Raw genomic sequence first — 25,113 nt, 5'->3', positions numbered from 1 at the left:
GGTATAAGGAGGTATGTCAATTGTCAATAATTGTGATTTTCTATAATATCAAAAAACAGATTCCATACCAACCTAAGGATAAAACGCTAATGGAAATTATACATGTATAAATTCAAAATCTAAGATCCATGTTAAATTTATAATAGCAGATGTAAATTATTAACGCAATGGATATGTAATTCCATATACTTAACTTAGTCAAGTATTATATTGAGTGCCTAGTGTGAATCAGGTAATGTCCTAGGCGTTTAGGATACAAAAGTAAATCAAACAAAAGAAATTCCTGCCTAGAATGTAGAGTCTCGGCAGGTGTACAGAGTGCTGGGGGTAGAAGCAGGGGCATTAAACAGGGAGGTGGGAGGTCAGAGAAGGTCTCAGTAAGACGATAGCATCTGGGCAAAGATCTGAAAGATGTGAGGCAATGAGGCATGAGGATATCCAGGACACAAGTGTCCCAGGTACAGGAAACAGCCAGTGCAAAGGCCCTGAGGCAGGAGCAAGCCTGGTGTGCTGGAGGAACAGTACCAGACTGAAGTGGAGAAAAGGATGAAGAAAGACAGGAGATGAAGTCAGAGAAGATGATCTCTATGTCCCCATGAAGTAATCAAACTGCTTCTGTAATTTAAGCCCTCCAAAAAGCAAATCCATTTCTATTTATATGGTTTTTCTAATAAAACTCACTCAAAGTGTAAATATGGATACTTACTCTGTCATATTTAGCAACTATTTCAGCTCGCTCCTGGGCAAGTTTGAGTGCTACATCCTGGTCTGAATCTGTGGAGAAGACATCAAATTTAGATGAATTGTTATTGAAAGAATCGTAAAGTTAATTAATTATGAAACTAAGACATAATAAAAATAAAACAATAAATGAGTACTGCCTAAAATGACAAATCAACAAAATCAAATAAAAGGATGAATTAAGTATTTGTAACTACAACTTTGTAATAGCAATACATGTAATATTCAATAAAAAAGCAAGCTCATTAAGGCATAAACTTAGGACATGATAAATCTTATCCTTCATGAATCAATTTTGGATCTAAAATTTCATAGAAATTGATGTTAAGTAGAAACGGAAACTGAAAGCTCTAAGTTTTCAGATGAAGCCCACTTGGGTAGAAGAAACGAACATTCAAAACGCTTTTAAAAAGTGAAGGAACTTGGATCTCCACAAAATAAACTAGCACAAGATACAATATTTATTTTACATGATACAAATATGTCTTTGTTTAGCCTTTCAGTTCTCTTTATCAATAGCCTCAACTGCTATAACAATCTCCTAACCCGTCTCTAGGACTTCGGTTTTATCATACATATGTGTGTGTACACACACACAGACACACACACACCCCCTTCATCCTTATTAACATTAGACTTTCAAAAACATAACTCTGACAACAAAAGTCAAGATCATAACATGAAATAGTATGAATATATACCGTAAGTTTTTTTAAAAGATCAATAACAGACTATATAAAAGGCATCTCTTACCAAAAAAAAAAAAAAAAGCATTCTAACAGAAAATTAGGCAAAGGTTATTAGCAAGAAATTCCTAAAAGTAGCAACAGCAGTAACAACTGTAACAACTATACTGCATTCTTATTAAGTGCCTGGCAGATAGTAAGATACTGCCAGGTGGCAAATATTGTGCTAAGCACTTTACCCTGCCTTACCACATGAACTCTAAGGTAGGCATCATTATGAATCCTACACCGCAATAAAAAAGAGGCTTAGAGATTTTAAGCAACTTGTCCACAGGCATAAAGCTAATAAACAGCAAAGACAGTTTTCAAATCCAGACAGTCTTGACTCCACAGCCCACAATTTTAATTACTACTTTATAAAAATGATTACTAAAGACACGAAAAAGGACTTGCAGTTACAGATGGCAGATGGAACATATGCTTTTACCTCCATTTCTCCTAAAACCCCACTAAAATAGCAACTATAGGGATTCTTGAAATCCCCTCCCCAAAGCAAATGGTGGTTCCTAAGGAGAGGTGGGGTTAAAAACAAGGGAGCTGAGTAAAGGAAGCCAAATCCCTGAAAGTTGAAGGGACATGCATGTGTGTAGCAGAGCCGGGTGCAGGGTGGAAAACCAAATCCTCATTCTCCAAAGCAAGAAACCAATAGAAATGCCAAAAACGGAAGACACAAGAAGCAGCAATACTGGCATGTTACCTAGTGCAGTGGAGGCACACAGGAAAAGAATCAGCCAGGGCAGTGGAGAGTGCTTACTTCCATGGAGCAGGCAGTGAAAAATACAGGAGTCTGCTATTTTCAAAATAAGACTTACAGATTGCTGAATCTTTAAGCCAAATATAGGTCTGATAAAAATAAAATCTAAAATGAAAAACCAAGACATAGAAAAAAAATCAACCTCATTAGTAACTAAAGAAATACAAGTTCCAAAATAACACTTTGCACCTATTCAGACTAACCAAAAAATGCACTGATAATACTCAATGTTGACAACAATGTTGACACTGCAGTTCCTTACAATGAAGATAAACATATAAATGTATAAAATCTTTCTGGAAAGTAATTTGATAATATGTGTAAAAAAATCTGAAAACAGACATATCCTTACCCAGCACTACTGCCTCTATAGATTTATGCCAATGAGATCATGAAACAAGCACAAGGTTGTTTATAATAATAAAAACAACAGAGTGGGAAGTTGTAAATTTGTAAAAGCTTATTTGGGAAAAAAATGTTTGTGTTACTGCTTTTCCCAGTTAAACTACAAAATGTGAATATGCTTTCCTTTGGGGGATGTGTGAATAACTAAACGGAATGATTCAATAAAATAAAAATACAGATGAGTTGTTCAGCTTTTCACCGGAATTAATGCAAACAGAAGTCTGAGATAATCAACTCAATGATATACATATTCACTATCCTATTTTAGACTTACGAGTCTTTGTCAGTTCCTTTTTCCCTCTTCTGTTGCCCATTTTTAAAACATGATACTCACACATCTACCAAAGCATAGGGAAAGCAAATTAATAGAAATTAAAATCAAGCTGGGTGTGGTGGCTCACGCCTGTAATCCCATGGCAGGCAGATCACTTGAGGCCAGGAGTTTGAGACCAGCCTGGCCAACATAGTGAAACCTCATCTCTACTAAAAATACAAAAATTAGCTGGGCATAGTGGTGCTTGCCTGTGGTCCCAGCTAGTCGGGAGGCTGAAGCAGGAGAATCTCTTGAACCCGGGAGGCAGAGGTTGCAGTGAGCTGAGATCGTGCCACTGCACTCCAGCCTGGGTGACAGAGTGAGACCCTGTCTCAAAAAAAAAAAAAAAATTAAATTAAATTCAAATTAAGAGAATGTTGACTACTTATGAAACTCCATTTCTATTATCAGAACTGCAAAGCATGAATTTTTTTAGTAATCAGGCCAAATTCAATAGATGAATGCTTTATTGGAATGTCTTTTATACCAGTCCCTTATTCCTGCTACCAGTCCTAGGCATCACAAGTATATTTCCAACATAACAACGAAAAGTTTAAAAGTGTAAAGGCAACGACTGGAGTTGAGAGGTGAAGACGCAATGTATCCCAAGAAAATGTCATTGTGGCAAACTATAAAATATAAAACTTTACATAGATCACTGTCAGTCTCTAGAGACTTCCGGAAATACTGGACTTCTTGTTGGAATTGGATTAAATTGCATCCTCATTTTTTGGGAGAAGTATAATGTACTTTAAAGTGATCAGAACAGTTAACTCTAAATCAAATAAATAAATTCTCCATCTTTAAACTCCCTTAGAAATATCTTATCCCTGAGTTTCCCCATGGGGAGAAAATTTTATAATATTAATGTATGTACTCTAAAAGGAGAGTGAATTTAAAGCCAAACGCATTTTAGAAAATATAGCCAAATCTGTTTCTTTGAGGAAACTAAATGAAAATGTTAATCTTTGCCAATATTCAGTTTAAAGACATTATTTTAAAATCTGCATTGCAAGGCAAACAGCAAGAAGCAGTACCCTTATGTAGGGTTTGCTATAGTTAAATTATGGCTCATACTATCTGGTCTGAAGTTTATCAAGAATTACACTAGAATACTTCCTTTGGTTTCATTCTGATTACTTATTTAGAAATTCTGTTGAAAGAACCAACAGTGTGCCCCAAAACAGTGACTGCAAACGATTATCAACAGCTGTCTTGTGTCTGTGTGCAAACGTGAACAAAGTTCCAGGCACCTATGAACAACGGCAGCTATGTTGGATGGTACTTACGTCACATCATTACCAAATAAAAATTTAATCAGGACATTATCCCAAAAATTCACACCACATGTTTATGCTCTCCTTGCATGACAAATCCATAAATAAGTTTATTTGGAAAAATGTGGTTTGAAATACAATACCACTTGTTGCCAAAATATTACAGTAACTAAAGAGTAATGAGTGTTAAAACAATTGTAGCTGAAGAAAAAGTTCCTATTATTAAAAATAAAACCATGTGCAGAAATATGTAGATCAACTACTTTATTTTTTTTCTTTTTTTATTTTTGAGACCGAGTCTCACTCTGTTGCCCAGGCTGGAGTGCAGTGGTATGATCTCAGCTCACTGCAACTTCCACCTCCCAGGTTCAAGCGATTCTCCTGCCTCAGCCTCCCGAGTAGCTGGGACTACAGGCGTGAGCCAACCACCTAACTAATTTTTGTATTTTTAGTAGAGATGGGGTTTCACCATGTTGGCCAGGCTGGTCTCAAGCTCTTGACCTCAGGTGATCCACCCACCTCAGCCTCCCAAAGTGCTGAGATTACAGGAGTGAGCCACCGAACCCAGCTTAGATTAACTACTTTAAATATCAGTCCTCTCATTTCACCAGGATGTTTAAAAAAAAACTACATTATCCAAGCCAAATTAAACCAAATTATTTTTATGATTTTTTATCTAATGTAACAAAGTTTCAAAGTAAAAGACGCATATTTTAAGCAATAATGATCAGAAGATACTTGGATACTCAAGTGTGCAGGAAATACTCAAGTATACAGGAAAATACCTCAGCACAATTTATAGAAGAAAATGACAACTGCGTATTTTTAAGAAGCATTTTAAAAATTGACACTATACAATTCTAAGATGACCTCTTTTTCCATTTAATCTGCCAAGAACTTTTAAGAACTCAGTATCCTCCTGAATTATATGCTTTAAAAGCAGGTATTCTATCTTAATTGTCACTAAATTAACACCAAATTGCAACGAGAAATTCATACAAAGTTACTAAAGTTCATTTCCAATAAAACAAAATTTACAGCAGACCATTTTTCCTAGAGTACATTTTGACAGATGAACGTTAAAAATATAAACAACATCAATTTTAAAAGTACTTTACCCTTTGTGAGATAATCAGCCTGGCCTTGGGAGTTAACAACAGCTTCAGTCCTCATAGAGTAACTTATCTATTCCAAGATTTCATTATTATTTTATAGTTCTCGAACGCACCAAGAGTGCTGCTAGGTGGTACCTCACACATTCTGCAACTAACTAAAACAAAGAAAGGCAGAAGCAGCTGTACTTTAAACTATCTGTGAAACAAGCACAAGAAGAAAAAGTTTGAGATGCATTCTGTCTTCTTCTAAAGGGAGAAAAAAACCTTGCTGTGGTTACACAGACTATATATTTTCAAACAAAGCTGATCATTGTTGAGGGTGAAAACACGCTTTTCAGGCTACATCCCAACTATGAGGCACACCAGCCTACACCAGCATTCCATCCGCTAACAAACAGCGGCTTGAAAGAAGCAGCTTCAGAATGTGCCTTCATCTTGTGTCTCAATATTAGCCACTTTCTTATTTCTTATTAAAAATAATACTTGTCATAAAGCAACAAAAAAAAATTTATTTAAAACATTAAAGCTAACCAGAAATGTTCCTCTCCTCAAATACATTTTATATCTTAATGTAATTTTTAATAACAATTCTTAATGTGAAAATTATAGCCTCTATTTCAGTCCCTGTTTCAGACAGGAAGCAAAATACATGCTAAAGTAGTGGTTTTGGACATTTTTAACAAACCACACACACATACAAGTAAAACAAATGTCTCACGAAACAATATGTACTACAAGTACTGTAAGATGGCACTATGAATTTTTCCATTCTGTTTTATTTATTCCTTCCTTCTTCCCTCCATTGTTTCTCCCTTTCTCTTAAATGGGTAGGAACCTGCAATTTGGAAACCATTTTGCAAAAGTTAACATCCCTGTTAGAGGCATGTCTATGGACATTAATTACACTTAAATGGACACTAATAAATTAAGTTTACACTCAGCTTAAGCCAGGTGTAACATTCAACTAAAGCAAAAGATCTCAGAAGTTTAGAGGGGGAAAATTTCTCAAGCCATGTACCAAGAAATAAGAATTAGACTGGTGCCAAACTTCTAATCAGCTAGAAGATAATGAAACACTATTTCCAAAGTTATGAGCAAAAAATTATCATGAACTTGGAATTCCATACCAACCATGTGGAAAAATAAAAAGATTTTGAGATATTACAAGGTGTGGTAAGATGAAGACTGACCTTCTTCCCTGCCAAGGATGTCCACATCCTAACCCCTGGAATCTGTAAATGTTGCCTCATATTGCAAAAGTGATTACAGATGTAATTCGGCTAAGGATCTTGAGTTCAGGAGATTGCCCTGCATCATGCAAGTGGGCCCAGTGTGGTCACAAGAATCCTTCTGAACAGGAAGCAAGAAGATTAAAGGAAGGAGGAGGCAGTGTGATGGTGGAAGCAAGACATCACCAGCTAAGGAAAGCAGGCAGTCTTCAGAAGCAAGAAAAGGCAAGGAAATGGATTTTCCCCTAGTGGCTCCAGAAGGAACCAGTCCTGCTGACTTTGGCCCAAAGAAACTTGATTTCAGACTTCTGACCTCCAGAACCCATTAAATGATACATCTGTGTTGTTTAAGCCACCAAGTTTTTGGTAAGTCATGTGCTGTGTAAAGCAGCATGAAAACACAGGATTCAAAGTTTACTGCCTATGAAATGTCTCTTTGAAAAAGAATTTGAGAGTATACTACAGAAAAACAAAACAGCAACAGGAAGAACTGACAAAGACGCTCCTTGACCAAACTTTGGGCAAGCTCCTTTAAAGCCCTCTTCTTGACTAGACCTCTACCTCAGCCTTGTCCTATCTTCAGCCTGCCTAGCCCAGTTGTAGCAAGAATCCTGCTAAGTCAGTTTAGCAAGAATCCCTCCACCCTTCATGAAATCTGATCATCCTAGATATCTGAACAGATTCCTCATCCCCCACTCTTGATATCTGATCACCCTGGCCTGTCTTCAGCAAGAATCTTGTCATGTCGGTTTAGCCAGAATCCCCCTACACTTGATGTCTCTCCTCTTAGTGATTTTCCATCACTGACCTTCTTGCTCTGCCCATTGGCTATCCATCTCCACTTGTCCTTGCTGCATGCAGAGTTGAGCCTGATCTCTCCACTAATAGTCTTGATACCAACTGCAATGGTCCTGAATAAAGTCCACTTTCCCTTTTTAGCAAGAGTCAGAATAATTCTTTTACACAAAATAAGAAAGAGAGGCAAAAACAGGATCCGTAACACTGCTGCAGGCCAAAATTAGACATTTCCAAATGCCAACTGTGTAGCTGCATAGAGAGCAACCTGTCTACATTAGAATAGGAAACATGAGGTGTCTTAGAAGAAAGTGGCGCGGTGGCTCAAGCCTGTAATCCCAGCACTTTGGGAGACCGAGGCGGGCGGATCACGAGGTCAGGAGATCGAGACCATCCTGGCTAACAGGGTGAAACCCCGTCTCTACTAAAAATACAAAAAAATAGCCGGGCGTGTTGGCGGGCGCCTGTAGTCCCAGCTACTCGGGAGGCTGAGGCAGGAGAATGGCGTGAACCCCGGGAGGCGGAGCTTGCAGTGAGCCGAGATCGCGCCACTGCACTCCAGCCTGGGGGACAGAGCAAGACTCCGTCGCAAAAAAAAAAAAAAAAAAAAAAAAAAAGAAAGTGGATTCCAGGCAACACAAAGATCAGGGGTATAGTAGTGATACAGTAAAAGCTTACATATAAAGACATCAAAAAGAGTGTAAGGGAGCTATTAGAAATCTGAAGACAAGCAATTAACAGAGTGAGAAAAGTCAGTCTGATGTGATGTAAAATACAAAGGGACATGGCTGTGACCTTGGTGGTATATGAGAAAAGTGAATTCATTTGATCTTGACATCTTCAACATTAGGGATTATGTTTCCTTCCCTACACACTTCATCATAATACTTGAAATTGAAGTAAATGATATTGATGTTATTATGATTATGTAAGAATTGTACTGGCTATTAATGTTCACAATATAGACAATGTCTAAAACTGAACCCTGATCTGCACACACACTCCCCACTCCAAACCTAAGCCCCCACTTTCTAGAAGCAATCACTGTTAGCTGCCAAAAATATTCTCCACACTATTCAAGAATCTGCATGTATTCATGAACACCCACAAATATTTAATATCTCATTTTATTCAAAAACTAGAATCATTCTAAAATCAACACCTCTTTTTCACTTAACAGTACACCTTGGAGACTGTATAGGTTAACACCTATAGATCTACCCGGCAGTGCCCCTAAAGGTTAACAACCATTTCTGGGGGAAGAGGCAGAGGCAATGGGCCCTGTTTGTGGCATCTGCAGATTTCCATGTGGCAAATACTCACGCTATGGTGGCCAGTTTCCAAGCTGCCAACGTGATGTCACTAAACGCAGTTTCTCCAGTACCCCAGAGGGTCTATCTCAACCTTTTCCACAGCTTTACAGCATCCTAAAGTATTAGTGTAATTTATTCAACCAGCCCTTCTCTGTGGGAATGAACTAACAGAAACTTAGAGAATGGATCAACTTGCAATGGGAGTTAAAGATGAAGTGCCATGCAATAAAGAGCTTAATAGGCAATGATGACCAAAGGCAAGCTGAAAAAATGAGGAAGCAAAAACTACCAGTAAGCAGAGAAAAGTAGCTGGTACAGAGAAGGAAACAGCACCTGAGATGCAGAGCAAAGCAGCCACCACCAGAGACCTTTTAGCCCAAAAGAGACTGAATAGCCCACCCCAAAGCTGCTTCATGCTTCAGTTCCTGATGGCTTTCATTTCTAGTATAACGAATTCAGACAGCAAATGCTCTTTTTTCCTTACAATAATCTGAATAAGTTATTTGTGTCTTTCAACCAAATTCACTGGTGCCTCTTAGTTATGTTTTTAGTTGTGACCACTTTCTTTTTTTCTTTTTTTTTTGCTTTTTTTTGAGACAGAGTCTGGCTCTGTCCCCCAGGCTGGAGTGCAGTGGCACCATCTCGGCTCACTGCAAGCTCTGCCTCCCGGGTTCAGGCCATTCTCCTGCCTCAGCCTCCCAAGTAGCTGGGACTACAGGCGCCTGCCACCACGCCCTGCTAATTTTTTTGAATTTTTAGTAGAGACAGGGTTTCACGATGTTGGCCAGGATGGTCTCGAAATCCTGACCTCGTGATCCGCCCACCTCGGCCTCCCAAAGTGCTAGGATTACAGGCTTGAGCCACCGCGCCCGGCCAGTTGTGACCACTTTCTCACTGAACCATGGACTAAGATACATCAAGAAAAAAGATTATTTTTAAATGTTGAAATCTTAGTAAACATATTTGTGATCAGTTCCTCACTGTACCACAGACTAAGATATATTAAGAATAAAGATTATTTTACATGTGGAAATCTTAATAAACACCATTGATAAAAATGTCATTATAATTTTGCCATGCTCTAGATCCAAGGCTGGAAGGAATGCTCAGAGGAGGAATGAGCAGTGAAGCAGATTAACATCAAAGCACAACTAAAAACACAAAAAATAAAGGAAGGTACATCTGCAACAAGAGTCTGAAATACCACTTATTTTGACTGGTCACTCTGGTCAAGATGAAATATGAGAACCTAAAGGCTACATATACCAGCTCTCCCCCTAAAACATCTTGTTCTGAAATAGCACCCTGGGATAGCCTAAGCCACCCTACCACTGGTGGTCCCGTGGGAAGAACTGCTCCAGTACCTCCTCCTGACCCCTTTATTGGGAGATCATCTAGAATCCTAAGAAAAATAGCTCAGAGCAGTCTGAGCTCTGTGAGGTCCACAAAATCTATCAGGCCCGGAGAGATGTGCATATGGGACTTCAGTTATGGATCCTCCCATGCCTGGTTAAAACTGTTTAAGGGCATTTTGTGCCTGGCTAGCTGCCTCCCCCATTATCTTCATGTTCTTGGAATTTGTGATACAAAGAACAAGGTTTGGACAACCAATAGCTTATGTTATTTTGATGTAAATTCTTGGTAAAATCTTAGAAACAGTCCCTTCTTTTTTCCTTAAAAACCCACTTGTAACTGCTGCTAATTGGAGTGTATATTCAGGACAACTTGAATCTATGCACCTGGGTGGCCATCCTCAAGCTCTGGACTCAAATTAACTCTACTTAATCATATTTCCATTATTTAAGGTTGACAATCCAATCCTATACTTCCCTGTGGTCCAACCCAATCCCACTTGCATCTCTCATAACTACATTAATTCCACATTAAACAAATGTCTTTTCAAAAACTGCACAACCTCAGAAACCCATTTATCTGCCTCTTGCTCCCCCTATTAGCATATAATCTTAGAAAAATCATTTGGCTTCCTTTCCTCTTTCTTATGTTTACTTGGGAACAACAAGAAAAGAGACAGATCATAGCCACAATTATAAAACAGTATAAATAATCACCATCAAGGAAAGGGACAGCCAGTGAAAGCAAGATACATGAAAGACCCAGTGCCATCACCCACAAAGTCCTCAGAAATGCCCAGATTTTCTCTTCAAAAGAGCCACGCAAGTTCCATACATACCTTCATATTCCTCCAGCTTTTGTTTTTGGGGGATTTTGTTTGTTTTGAGACGAGGTCTCACTCTGCCGCCCAGACTGGAGTGCAGTGGCACGATCACAGTTCACTGCAGCGTCAATCTCCCGGGGCTCAGGTGATCCTCCCACCTCAGCCTCCTGAGTCCTAAGTAGCTGGGACTACAGGTGCATGCCACCATGTCTAGCTAATATTTGTTATTTTTTCTCAAGATGGGATTTTGCCATGTTGCCCTGGCTGGTCTCGAACTCCGGGGCTGGGGGAATCCACCCACCTTGGCCTCCCAAAGTGCTAGGATTACAGGCATGAGCCACAAAGCCCGGCCTACTCCTCTAGTTTAAGTATGCATTATCTGATACAATCAAAGTGTTCAAAAGAAATAAGCCTAAATGTTCTTCAATTTTAACTTTTCATTATCAGCACAAATATGATTTATAACTTCCCATTCAAAATATTTCTTATATCACCAATACCATTATTTCCACTGTATCATGCTTCAAATTAATACTTTTTTATTTTTTCATTAAATTTGCAGAATACAATCTTCAAACAAATTCTATAAATGCCCAATTGCCAAGCAAGTAGGGGAAGTGGGGCTGGGGAGGATGCAGCAAAGCTCTGCTAGCTTGGCCTCCCCTTTCCCTATGGTGAGCACTGCCGGGGTGGAAGGACCAGGCACACACACTGCACCTGCCGGCCTCTGGGTGTGCCCACCTGTAATGCTATTGCCCAAATGATTTCCCTTCCCATCAGCTTCCCAGCTGCCACCTCAGCCTCCCTTCAAGGAGTCCCCATGATTCTCCATGGCTTGCCCCTGATTCTGCAAATAAAAAGATCAACAGTGTCTATATAATTGGTAGGTTGCTTGTTTTGTTTTTGTAAGCACATATTTTTAAGATCATTGGCAAGAGGACAAATTGCCAATATTTTATACATAGAGCACCTTGTGTCAGGTAGATATTTAATATTTCTATAACTAGTAAAATATTTAAATTATGGTTTTAATTAAGTTAAAATTTTTTCTCACAGCAAGTCCTGGGTCAGCTTCTATTACTTGCTTCCTAATTTCTAGAAAGATAGGAAACAAAATAATTTTTAAAGTCCTAGAAACAAATGCTGACAAAATTTCATTATAACAGAGATTTTTTTTTCTCAAATTTAATCAAAACTAGAATTGTAAGCTGCTTGTATATGCCCCACCTTACCACTGCCCATTGCCAGTAAGGGAGAACTGGCCACTGCTGCTTCTGACCTACTGTATTTCCACATCTGTTACCTGTAATTCTTTACTGAATATATGAATTACATGTCTCTTCTACTGAACTATGATCTCCATGAAAAGAGGACAGTTTCTCATCCATCCTGGTGTCTCTGGTTATCTATCAGTGCCTAGCCCATGGTAGATGCTCATTAAATATTTCTTGAAAAGCATAAAAAATTACTAAAAATTAATTCCTAAAGTGAATTATCCAACCAATTAAAAATTTAACATATCAACATATGCTGAAAATCAGACTCGCAAGCTAATTTCCATATATACCTTCACTACAAAAAAGTATACTTTTGCTAAAGATTCTTATATATTTATTCCATTTACTCTATTTCAAGATAGCATTTAAATTTTTATGAAGACTAAAATTCAGACATGAGAAGTCACAATCTAGTTATCTAAATTTGTACTTCTGGTTATCCAAAAGTCCTTCACCTGCATTTTAAATAACACAGGGGGCCCCGGGAAGATGAAGGGCTCGAGAGACTCATCTGCTGTGTTTGTGCTCCAACCCTCTCTTCACCCTGCTCTTCATCTCTCCTTCTACTCGCAGAGCCGCACAGGCTCCCTTTCATTGTGGAAAGGCTCTGCTCATGTGGCTGGGTGTGCTTCCATCACGCTTCAAGTCATGTGGAGGAAATGCAACGAGGGTGGCACTCCTAAACTCTCCCACTCTCTTCTCCAAGGGGCAGAAGGACATGTGGGGTCAATGGTCTGGAAGAAGCACCTGGGCAAGACAGGCTCATCTGCTGCTCTCTCTCAGCCCCTGTCCCTGGGTGCAGCCTTCTGTCCCTGGGTGTTCCCTGGTCTGGTCTCTCTAATGGGCTCTCCATGCAGGAAAGTGCCTGCCCTTTGAGGCCCAGACTTGTTGGCTGTGTCAGTCACCCAGTGGGCAGGTCTAAGTCAAGCAGGCTAAAAAGCCCTTTTCACTCCAGATCTGATGCCATGTCCTCCAGTCAGCCAACAGAGGAGACAATTTGATCTCCATCTGGCAGTCTCCTGTGCCTTACTTCTCAAGGAAAAGAAATAGTATCACTTAGTGACTCCCTGGAACCCCCCAAATCAGACTAGTAACTCCTACATTTATGTGTAAGATGAGTCACAGCTTAAAAGGATATGAAGTGATGTAACAATATTTAAATACCATTACTACTGAAGAGAAACATAATTACTAGCTGTTGCATATGAGTGCAATCCCACATTTGGGGACAGGGTTGAATGATAAAATTGCCAACAACAGATATTTAGAACCAAGACAAACATATGAGTCATTTCACTCACTTCAACCCGCCTACAGTTGCTGACAAAGTCAAGATTATATTTTAGTTGCTTTTGCAGCAGTATGATTGTTTTAACAGATGACACAAGACTGGTTTGTAACAACTCCTTGCTTGTGGGTATTTTATAAACGGTTTATTGAGAGGTTACTATGTGCCAGACACTGTGCTAAGCATTTAACATGCATAATCTCACTTAAACCTCACAAAAGCCTATGTTAGTTTTATGACTATCCCCACTTTACATACGTGGAGACTGAGGCGTTGAAAGGTTAAGTAATTCAGGCCATATGGGAAGTAAGTGACATAGCAGGACTTAAAAGCCAGGCTGTCCAATTTCAACTTCAAAGCCATGTTTCTAACCACCAAGTGCTTTTGTTGAAGTGTAAGCATTAATAGATGATCTTACTACATTTCTGCTCACTTCCAATAGTCCTTACATTTCTTCCCATAGAAACAAATCTATGTGATTCCTGTGAATTCTTAACAGCTGTATTTTCTGGATTCTAGTGGCCTTCCAATCTCATTACATGAAATTGTCAATTATTTGTGCAAAATGGAGATGAATGGTATTTTGAAGAATCCAAGAACAATTTATATGAAATATTCTTTGTGATCATAAGCAACTGGACCTGCTATATTATAAGTTGTGTGTTTTAGGATAATAACAAGAAATGATCAAGAAACATGTAAAAATTTGACACAATAATCACCAAATGATGCTGAACTTTACTAAAACACTTTATGCTTTGAGTGTTACTAAAGCAACTGTCTTCATGATTAATTCCCATGATTACGGAAAGGGCTCTACTGAATCTACTTCATTCACTTAGTTTTAAGAACTTTTTTCCCAGCTCATTCAGAATTGCAAGTATGTGCAGTTATATGCACTACAATAAAAGTTTGTGTTGAATTTGGCCCAACAGGTGTTAACAAGAAATGTTCTAATTACAGCAAATTCCTGCAGACCAGATATAAGAAGATAACTCATAGACTGCTCACTCTGATGGTTATTAACTAATTCCACATACAGTGGTAACGATCAACCCAATGGTAATATTTCTACCCTTTAAATAAAAAATAATGTGCAAAAGCCAAACTGTGCCTAAAATGACACTCAAAAACAAGAACGAGGTATTGTCTAGAACTGAGAAGCACACAGGAAGAACTATATTATCATTCTTTGAGTTATGTAAGTATTACTGGGTCCCTGAACGGCCCTTGGGTTCAAATTTGACCATAAGGCCATCAAAAGCCAGCAATTTGGTAACACTGAATGGGATTTAATAAATAAAAGTGCTCATATCACACTAAAACTGTCACTCATTCAATCATTTTTGTAAGGTACCCTAAGCTCCAAGCACAGTACCACAGAATTCTCACAAGACACAGCTGCATTCCACAAATTTCACCTAACAAATCCTAAACTGTGTTATATATAAACATCTCATATGTGCATATGTGTTTAATATTATATTCCTTACACTCTGTTACTGTTATTGTGCTAATAATGTTGCGTTAGGATAACTTACATAATAAGTAAGATTTATTTTATATAACAAACATCAATAGTGCCATATATCTTCAGGAGACCAGATGAATTAAGTAGCAACTAAGAACCTGACTCATAAGTAGTAACTAGCATTTATTCTGTACAATCTAAATGCTTTATGTATATTATCTCATTTAGTCTCACATCAAAACTATGAGGTAGGTATCATTATTGCTCATTAAACAAATGAGAAAATTGGTAGGTTAACTGCAAAGATCACACAGTTCTTAAGTTAGAGAAGTGGCACTTGGAACAATGCAAGAAGGCTTTGAATAAATAAAATGGCAAGCAAATGAACAAAGGCTTATCAAGAGCGTCTGTCAACAAGGATCCTCTAGCATTAAACAAGGGCAAGAGGCAAGGAAATGTCTTTAAGTCAATAGAAAGCCGTAAGTGTTTTACCACTGTAAGACAGAGCAACCTCCCTAGATGTGCACAGATCTTATATAATGGATTTCACCAGAACTGCGCCATTTGAAGCCTAAAGTTACTCCAATACCAAACAATAAATCATCTACCTACTGTGGAAAACAAAACAAAATTAAACAAGAAAAGCCACAGACAGAAAAAACACTGGAATGAAATGCACTAAAATGACACTGACAGTATAAGTTAGAAAAAAATTTTTTTTAATTTTCCAAATACATTTTACCTTTTCTATAACATAGTATGGTGACTAGAAAGGAAAACTTGCTCCTCGGTGTTCTTACAAGGTTTTAGATGGAAAGCTGTAGGACAATTTTTAAAACAAATTATATAATCAAAATAATTCTGCCCTATCTCTATGGATACCTAAAAGTTCCACTTGGAATACCGAGTAGCCAATCATTAAGTGAATGACAATTAGATGAAGAATATAAAGACTAGCTTTTCCTTGGAGAAATGAGATTAATTAAACTTTCTAATATTCATTAATTCAGAAAGTACTGAACACCATTTACTGCCACTGTACCTAGCTATCATTAATACAAACACAGATAAAACAGTTCCTCAAAAAGATCACATTCTTGAGGGAATCAGATACATAAAGACCAACTGTAAATAATGTGATAAATGCTCTTTAATAGATGTGTTTTTTAAATGCTACAAAATAGCTGATAGAAAAAAAGCAAAGTCAGAAAAAAGTTTTAGGTACAAAACAACATTTGATCCAGGTCCTAAAATAGCATAGTAGAGGCTGCACACAGTGGCTCATGCCTATAATCCTAGCACTTTGGGAGGCCGAGGCAGGTAGATCACTTAAGGCCAGGAGTTTGAGACCAGCATGGCCAACACAGCAAAATCCCGTGTCTACTAAAAATACAAAAGTTAGCCAGGCATGGTGAGGGTGCCTGCAGTCCCAGCTACTCAGGAGGCAGAGGCAGGAGGATTGCCTGAACCTGGGAGACGGAGGTTGCAAGGAGCCGAGATCAGGTCACTGAACTCCAGCCTGGACGACAGAATGAGACTGTCTCAAAAAATAGTAATAATAAAACAAAAGCACGGTAGAAACTCACCATGTGGACAAGGAGAGGAAGCTACAATGTTACAATAAAAAGCCAGAGACCCCCAGCAACAGGAACGGCTATTTCAACAGCAGCTACATCAACAGTAATGTGGGGTAGGAAAGACAGAGCCCCAAACTTCTAACATGTCTCCTTCACCTCCTTTTTCACAACACTCACCCCTGACAACTGGATAATCTACCGCAAGAGCAGAAGTATATATATGAAAACAAGAAAAATATTTAGGGATTAGAAATTAGTTTGAGGTCATCAAGAAAGCTAAATAACTTAGTAAAAATTTAATTAATATTTTGACACTACTAAAGTATCACTATTACCTGGGTATTCAATCATTATTACCTAGGTCATTCATATTTGAATGACCAAAATAAGGGTAACTGTAAGCCTTTTTAATTATGCAAATTTTACTCAAAAAGCAAATTTTAAAACCAAATCTAATCACATCCAAATACATATTTCTTCAATATTAAGAAACATCTATGTAATTGGCCGGGTGCAGTGGCTCACGCCTGTAATCCCAACACTTTGGGACGCTAAGGCAGGGGTCAGGAGAGGTCAGGAGATTGAGACCATCCTGGCTAACACGGTGAAACCCCGTCTCTACTAAAAAATACAAAAAATTAGCCGGGCATGGTGGCAGGCGCCTGTAGTCCCAGCTACTTGGGAGGCTGAGGCAGGAGAATAGTTTGAACCCAGGAGGTGGAGCTTGCAGTGAGCCGAGATCGTGCCACTGCACTCCAGCCTGGGCGACACAGCAAGACTCCATCTCAAAAAATAAAAAATAAAAAAAAAAGAAGCATTTATATAATCTACCATATATATATTACCTTCCTAATAGTGAATATATTTGAGAAAAATAACAGTGGTAGAATGTAAATTTCCAGAGAAACTTGCACAATCACGTTCCAGATATTAAAAGAAACAATCCTCTTAAACACAATTGATCCATGAGAAAAAGGGAAAGGGGCTGCTACTAGGCTCCAGGTAACATCTTGTCTGGGGATCTTGAAAAATATTTAGGTTTTTTTTTTCTTTTCTTTTTTTTTTTTTTTTTTGAGATGGAGTCTCGCTCTGTCACCCAGGCTGGAGTGCAGTGGCGTGGTCTCAGCTCACTGCAACCTCCACCTCCTGTGTTCATGCCATTCTCCTGCCTCAGCCTCCCGAGTAGCTGGAACTACAGGCACCTGCCACCACGCCCAGCTAATTTTTTGTATTTTTAGTAGAGACAGAGTTTCACCATGTTAGCCAGGATGGTCTTGATCTCGTGACCTCGTGATCTGCCTGCCTCGGCCTCCCAAAGTTTTGGGATTAAAGGCGTGAGCCACCACGCCCGGCCCAATATTTAGGCTTCTTTACGGTAACCCAACCCAATGTTCCACCCTCAATTCACCTGGCCAAAACCTTAAACGCAATGTTCAATCAGATCATAAATGGATTTTTTACATAGCAGTCAAAGAGTTAAACTCTATTAAGAAGTCACAAGTGTGGGGTGGGGGAGGGGAGCCTCTTTCCCAATGCTGCCCTTGATGAATTACGTCAATTTCCACATAAAATACCAACATACTCCAAGGAGACTGACTATAAAAACATTTTACATGAAAGATCTGCCATCCTTTCACTGTGGAAAATATTTCCTAGAAAGCACTGTCTTGAAGTCATTCAGTAAACTACCTGAAATTATAGAATGCATTTATAACAGTAATCTAAATTTTCTCTTTTTTTTTTGACAGAATTTCGCTCTTGTCACACAGTCTGGAGAGCAGTTGCACGATCTCGGTTCACTGCAACCTTGTCCTCCTGGGTTCAAGCGATTCTCCTGCCGCAGCCTCCCAAGTAGCTGGGATTACAGGCGCCCGCCACCACACCTGGCTAATCTTTTGTATTTTTAGTAGAGACAGGGTTTTGCCATGTTGGGCAGGCTGGTTTCAAACTCCTGACCTCAGGTGATCCGCCCACCTCAGCCTCCCAAAGTGTTGGGATTACAGGTGTGAGCCACCACGCCTGGCCAGTAATCTAAATTTTCTAAGTAGATAAGGAGGACCGACTTCACAATGCAGCAATAAAAGACCAAAACAACATAAAAGCCCATCAATTCAGTTATCAAAAATCATGAAGCAAAATTATATGTACTGATTTGGATTCATCTCCAAGATATACTGTAAGCAAAAACAAAACAAAAAACACAGGGCAAGGCTCAGAATAGTTGCACAGTTAACAGTGGTTGTCCTGGGGAGATTAAATCTAGGTGGCTAAACAGAAAGGACACTTATTTTTCACTCTATCATCTTTAGTACACCTTGAACTTTTTGTTATGTACACATACCACCTCGTCAAAATACAAACATAAATTTTTAAACAATTGTAAATATAATTAACATTAGCCAAAAAATCCCTTCTAAGGAAAAGACCACTGCAACACAGCTTCTCCCACACAGGCAAACCCTCCCTTCTCTGCCGCACCCTCCCTCAGACTCCAGTGATCTGACAGCCAGGAGGATTTGGGGTAAGGTCCCCTCAGCCTTTCTGGGGAGAATGTCCTCTAGCTTCTTCACTGCTCTAAAAGAAAAGTAATCCAAAGAGCTAATACTTCTCTCCTGTGGCCAAAAGAAAACTAATTAACGCTTTCTCCCCCAGCAGGCCATGCAAGCAGGGGTGCTGAGCAGAAAGAGGTGAAGCTGTGGTGTTCCACCTTCTCCACACGTGAATAGCAGACCAGCCCAGAGAAACATATCCTTTTACCACCGCAGTCATCTGTAAAAGGGTCAGCATTTTGCTGAGAGCTGCAAAACTTTACAAACGCTAAAGGCATTATATTTTATGCTTTTCAGAATTGGCTCAAATATCTTGAAAATATAAATACAAGTAACAAAATTTACAGGAGAATCTGCCTCAGTAGACCATACTACAACTTTCCTGATCAATGTACCTACCAGATGAGATTTTTTTATTGCTAACAAATCTGGACTGTTTTGAAATGAATGTCTTTTAGGATTTTCATGTATTTTGTTTTTTAAAATGCTTGTAAAGCCTCTTAGAGGGTATCTTCTCCTGTGAACTTGTATTTGCATATGACACTGATCTTGTTGACTATAGTTTTGCCAACCACACGTTGGCCAACAGTCCTTTTCAAGAACATAACTTCCAAGGTTGGTGAGGGATTAACATACACAAAAAACTTTAATAAACTTACTGACAAACAGCTTACATTACTATCCTTGTGAACAGTAAATTACTTTAATTGACGATTTTTAATACCGTCGATCTGGTAGATCGTTTGCTTTCCAGTAAAACCATCAATGCTTTACAATTTCACAAACTCTCTATGTGCAAGGCTCTTTTTAAGTACTGAGGAACAGTTTATCAAGACAAGATATGCCTTCAAGATGCTTATAACCTTGCAAATGAGTTTTTAAATACTTACCATAAGAGATGTGTTCACCACAGGACCATACCAACAGTGAGAGAAAGGTAAACTGCAAACTGTTTCTAACATGAATAGAAAACTAAAGAGCAGTTAATGACTTAATTAGAAAAGGTGATTATCTGAAGTAAGGATAAAATTTCAGCAAGATCATTCTTTGTTTATTGTAATACTATAAATAAGAGCCAATTTGGATTTTTCTTTATTTTATTTTTTGAGAAGGAGTCTTCATCTGTCGCCCAGGCTGGAGTGCAGTGGCACAACCTAGGTTCACTGCAACCTCCGCCTCGCAGGTTCAAGCGATTCTTCTGCCTCAGCCTCCCAAGTAGCTGGGACTACAGGCGCCCGCCACCACACCTGGCTAATTGTTGTTGTTTTTTGTTGTTGTTGTTGTTTTGTTTTTTTAGTAGAGAAGGGGTTTCATCATATTGCCCAGACTGGTCTTGAACTCCTGACCTCATGATCCACCCAGTCAGGCCTCCCAAAGCAATCTGGATTTTTCTTATAGGACTTGCCTTCAGTTGGCTTTCTGTTTTCTAGAAATCTAAGCACATCTAGAAATCAGAAGCTTAAACTGCCTGGCAAGTATGATGGAATGCAAACAGAAACCAAAGTTAATTGCCTACTTCCTTTTAAACACTATCAAGCACCAAAAATCTTTTGGAAAATGTGGTTTCTTTATTGATATATGCTTTAGAAACAACTTTTCTAATAAATAATGTCTGGAATGTGTGGGTATCTGTAAACACATGCAAACTTTAACTTTCCCCAAATCGACAGTCAATAATTTCATAATCTGACTGATTCATTTAACAAATCAATACTACTTCACAAAATTATTCCATATACCATTAACTTTACTCCATTTTGTTTTCGTCTGATTCAACAAAATTCCAATAACTTCTCTACCACTTATTATTGATGTAAACTTGGGCAAGTCATAACCTGCACAAGTTTCAGTCTCATCTATAAAAGAAAAACAATGATGACAACACAGTAAGAGCATGAACTCACAGGGGCTCAATGTCCACTAAGTCAGGCACTGTTGGGAGCAGGTTGGAGTGTTCTAAGCACATTTTCTCAAGCATATTATCATACATAAACTCAAAAAACCCTATAGTGTAGTCACTATTATTGGTGCCAAATTACAGATGAGGAAAGGGAGGCGCACTGAAGTTTCCAAATGTCTCACAGCAGGCTGCAGAGCGGGACGTGAACACAGTTGGGATCCAGAACCCATTCTCAAAATCACTATGCTACAGCTGCCTGATAATTATAAAATACTTCCTACCCAGCTCATAAAATTCTTGTGAAGATCACATTTAAGCAAGCTCATAAAGCATTTTAAAACTTTTTTTTCTTTTTGAGACACTCTGGCTCTGTCGCCCAGGCTGAAGTGCAGTGGCGCGATCTCGGCTCACTGCAAGCTCTGCCTCCCGGGTTCACGCCATTCTCCTGCCTCAGCCTCCCGAGTAGCTAGGACTACAGGTACCTGCCACCACGCCTGGCTAATTTTTTGTATTTTTAGTAGAGACGGGGTTTCACCATGTTAGCCAGGATGGTCTCGATCTCCTGACCTTGTGATCCGCCCGCCTTGACCTCCCCAAAGTGCTGGGATTACAGGCATGAGCCACTGCGCCCAGCCAAAACTTTAAAGTGCTATATAAATACAAGGCATTTGTTAGGAGTAAAGTCTTAAGGACAAGACTGACTGGATTTTTAAAAAGTTAAAGTTAAAAATAAATTTTAAAAATTAATTTTTAAAAAGTTAAAAAATCAGAAGGAAACTTAAAGCTCAACCTCTCACAAATGATGATGTCCCCTCGATAACATCTCTTAATAAGTGGTCACTCAATTTCTCCTTAAGGCTTCCAGAAATGAAAAATCTCACAAGTCAGCTCATTCCAGCTTGAAATGTTCTAATTATTAACAGAAATGTCTTCCTTTTAGTTCTAAACAAAATTAGGCTTTTCCACATGAGAGGCCTGTAAATACAAATCTCTGACATAGTCACACTGTCCAACACACGACATTTACTAAAGTCCCCTTTGAAATTTGATGCCCCGAATTCAACATGATACCCCAGAAAAGGTTTGGTGGGAGAACAGCAGCACTATTACCTCCTTTGATCTGCAAACAAATATCCACTTTTATTTTCTGGCTGTTAAGTCAATTTAATGGGTTCATATTAGCATATACTTAATTAAAATATCTCAGACCTCTCAGAAGCTTTCTCAATCTCAATATAGAGCTTGACATTTTATTATTTTTAATTAACTCATTTTCCATTTTGGTCCATGACTATCCTATAAAGATCTTTGTAAATCTTAATTTCATAACCTTCCTTTAGCTATCTCTATCAACTTTGTATCTATCTCCTTCCCTTCATAAATCCAATAATTGTAACTAAATTTTCACCCTAGCCACTGAAAAACTACTGAATAAGCTAAGATCCTAGGACCCACTGGCAAAGACTTTCATTCTGATAAACATCAACAAATTAATTTAACTATGGTCTATCAATCATTATAAAATCTATATATGACCTACATCCTCCAACCATCATTTCTTCTAGTCTATGGTGGATCATAGAAGACACAAATAGCTTTCTAACACTCAAATAAAACTTATCTCCAACATTTCTTTAGGTTGCCTGTTTAGTAATAACAAAAAAAGGAGGTTGTATTAGTGCTGTTATACCTAGAAAAGTCCCTAAAGACCATTATTTCCTTTTAAACCCATTCATAAACCATGATTTAATAAAACTAAGCTCGAATTCTGATTAGGATTAGCATGAAGTCCAATAGTTTCTAGTTACCAGAATCTACACATGGTTCTCTTCGGAGTCTAGTCTTCTGGTACCTTTTCCATATTTTACTACCCTTAAAAGACTACTAAATTACTCTAAAATAGACAGTCTAAGACAACAGCTCATCTAATCCTAAAGACCTAAATTTAAATGGTTTATTATCTCCTAACCGACCTTGAGCCTCAATGACCTCTCATTTCTGTCCATTCTCTTTTCTGTTTAAAGATAATTTTACTATAAAAAGAACAACAACAACAACAAAAACAGATAGAAGCAAAAGAGTCCAGGACATACATGCTTTCTTTATGTTTACATTACATGATACGTTCCAAACAGCAGGCCTATCTAGTTATTACTGATCTGTAGAATCCAAAATAAGCTTTTGAAGGTGTTTTATCAGACTCCACACTGTTCACAGATGTCAACTCATTCAGTTTTTACTTTTCCTGATGCTCTGTTTAAGTATCTACTACTTTTTTCACTCCTTATTGGTGATAAGCCTTTTCTCCCACCTTTCACCCAAACTCTTTTTAAATGTGAACTCAAAGAGCACCCTAAGCAGCTACTTTACTTTATGTATAGTTCTTTACCTTTTCTTTCTCATGAGTATAAGTAGTCACTGTAGATTTTTCTTCTATTGATCCAATTTTCCTTTCAGTCTGTGGTAATCAAGCCCACATTTAATGTTTCTAATTCATTTTCCTAAAGTAAATCACATATCACTAACTGGGTATGAAATGTTCTTCCTTTACAAGTAGAAATTCTAGGAAGTTACCATCTCTTCTACTTTACCTACACGTACTTCTTTATTAGTTAGAATTAGCCCCGAAAAGCAGTTCCCTTCATTATTGCCACAACCTCCTAAATTATACAGTACTCGAGTGAGATTATAAAATGGATTTATTTATATTTGAATAAGCTCTGTTGTCGGCCTTAGATTCTTGCTGAAAAAAGATGGTTACAAATGATAGCAAGATTTCATAAGCTCAAAGTTGCCAACATAATTGAAGGGGGAAAAGATGGTCTTTTCAACAAATTGTGCTGAAATAACTAGGTATCTATATGGTGTCTATATCTATATTAAACCTTGGCCTTTACCTCAACAGTATTCAAAAATTAACTTGAAATAAACCACAAACATATATGAAAGTGTAAAAACTATTTAGAAGAAAATATAGGAAATAATCTCGATGATACTGGGTTAGCCAAATTTTTTTTAACCAAAAATAGCACAAACTAGAAAAGCTGATAAAAATAGAGCTCATCAAAATTAAAACCTCTTGCTCTTCAAGGGATATAAATAAGAAAATGAAAAAGCAAGACTGGGAGAAAAGCCTGTAAAATATGTATCGGACAGAAGGCTTATATCCAGATTAAAGAATTCTTACAACCCAGTAAGAAGAAAACAAACAGCCTGTTTTTTGTTTTTTCGGTTTTTGTTTTTTGTTTTTTAAAAAAGAGCAAAAGAGGCCTGGCGCTGCAGCTCACACCTGTAATCCCAGCACTTTGGGATGCCAAGGTGGGCGGATCACCTGAGGTCAGGAATTCAAGACCAGCCTGGCCAACATGGTGAAACCCCATCAATACTAAAAATACAAAAATTAGCTGGGCGTGGTGGCACACACCTGTAGTCCCAACTACTCAGGAAGGCTGAGGCAGAAGAATCGCTGGAACCTGGGAGGCGGAGGCTGCAGTGAGCTGAGATGGCGCCACTGCACTCCAGCTGGGCAACAGAGCGAGACTCCGTCTCAAAAAATAAATAAAAATAAAATGATAAAAAAAAAAAACAGGCAAGAGATTTGAACAGACACTTCACAAAAGACACATGGATATATGAATGGCCCAAAAATACACTAAAAGATGCCCCAAACCACTAATAATTAGATAAATGTAAATTAAAATCACACTGAGACACCACGACTGAAGTACCACTAAGGTCAAAGTTAAAAATACTGAAAACATCAAGTGCTGCTAAGGATATGGTGCATCTAGAACTCTCCTGCAGCATGCATGAAAATACAAAATGGTACAGCCATGATAGAAAAGAGAGCATGTGTCTTATAAAGTTAGATATAAAATTGTATCATACCGACAAGCAATCTCACTCCTAGGTATCTACCCAAAAGAAACAAAAACATTTATTTATAAAAATTTTTATGTGAAAGTTCATACAGCTCAAAACTAGAAACAACCTAAATATCCATCAATTAGTGAAAAGGTAAGCAAATTTTGGTTAATTCATACTTTGGAATACTATTCAACAACAAAAAAGAAAAAGCTGCTGGTGACACAAAACAATGCAAATAGAAGTCAAACACAAAAGACCTCACACTGTAGAACTTCATTTATATGAAATGCTAGAAAATGTATGTTTGTTTACTTGTTTAT

At 38.2% G+C, this 25,113-nt stretch overlaps 1 protein-coding gene across 2 annotated transcripts in view; it reads right to left on the bottom strand.

Annotated features, from left to right (window-relative positions):
- Nucleotides 1-25,113, bottom strand: part of USP6NL (USP6 N-terminal like) — a 151,581-nt gene that overhangs the window by 66,670 nt on the left and 59,798 nt on the right. For both annotated transcript variants that reach the window (XM_003257632.4, XM_030819307.1), the window contains one exon: nucleotides 707-774. In XM_003257632.4, the coding sequence (XP_003257680.1) occupies nucleotides 707-774 (68 nt within the window). The remainder of the gene's footprint in view (nucleotides 1-706; nucleotides 775-25,113) is intronic.

This window comes from Nomascus leucogenys, chromosome 9, assembly GCF_006542625.1.
Source record: "Nomascus leucogenys isolate Asia chromosome 9, Asia_NLE_v1, whole genome shotgun sequence".
Lineage (NCBI taxonomy): Eukaryota > Metazoa > Chordata > Mammalia > Primates > Hylobatidae > Nomascus > Nomascus leucogenys.
Note: the sequence above shows the minus strand (reverse complement) of the source record. Positions and strands in the feature narration are given on the sequence as shown.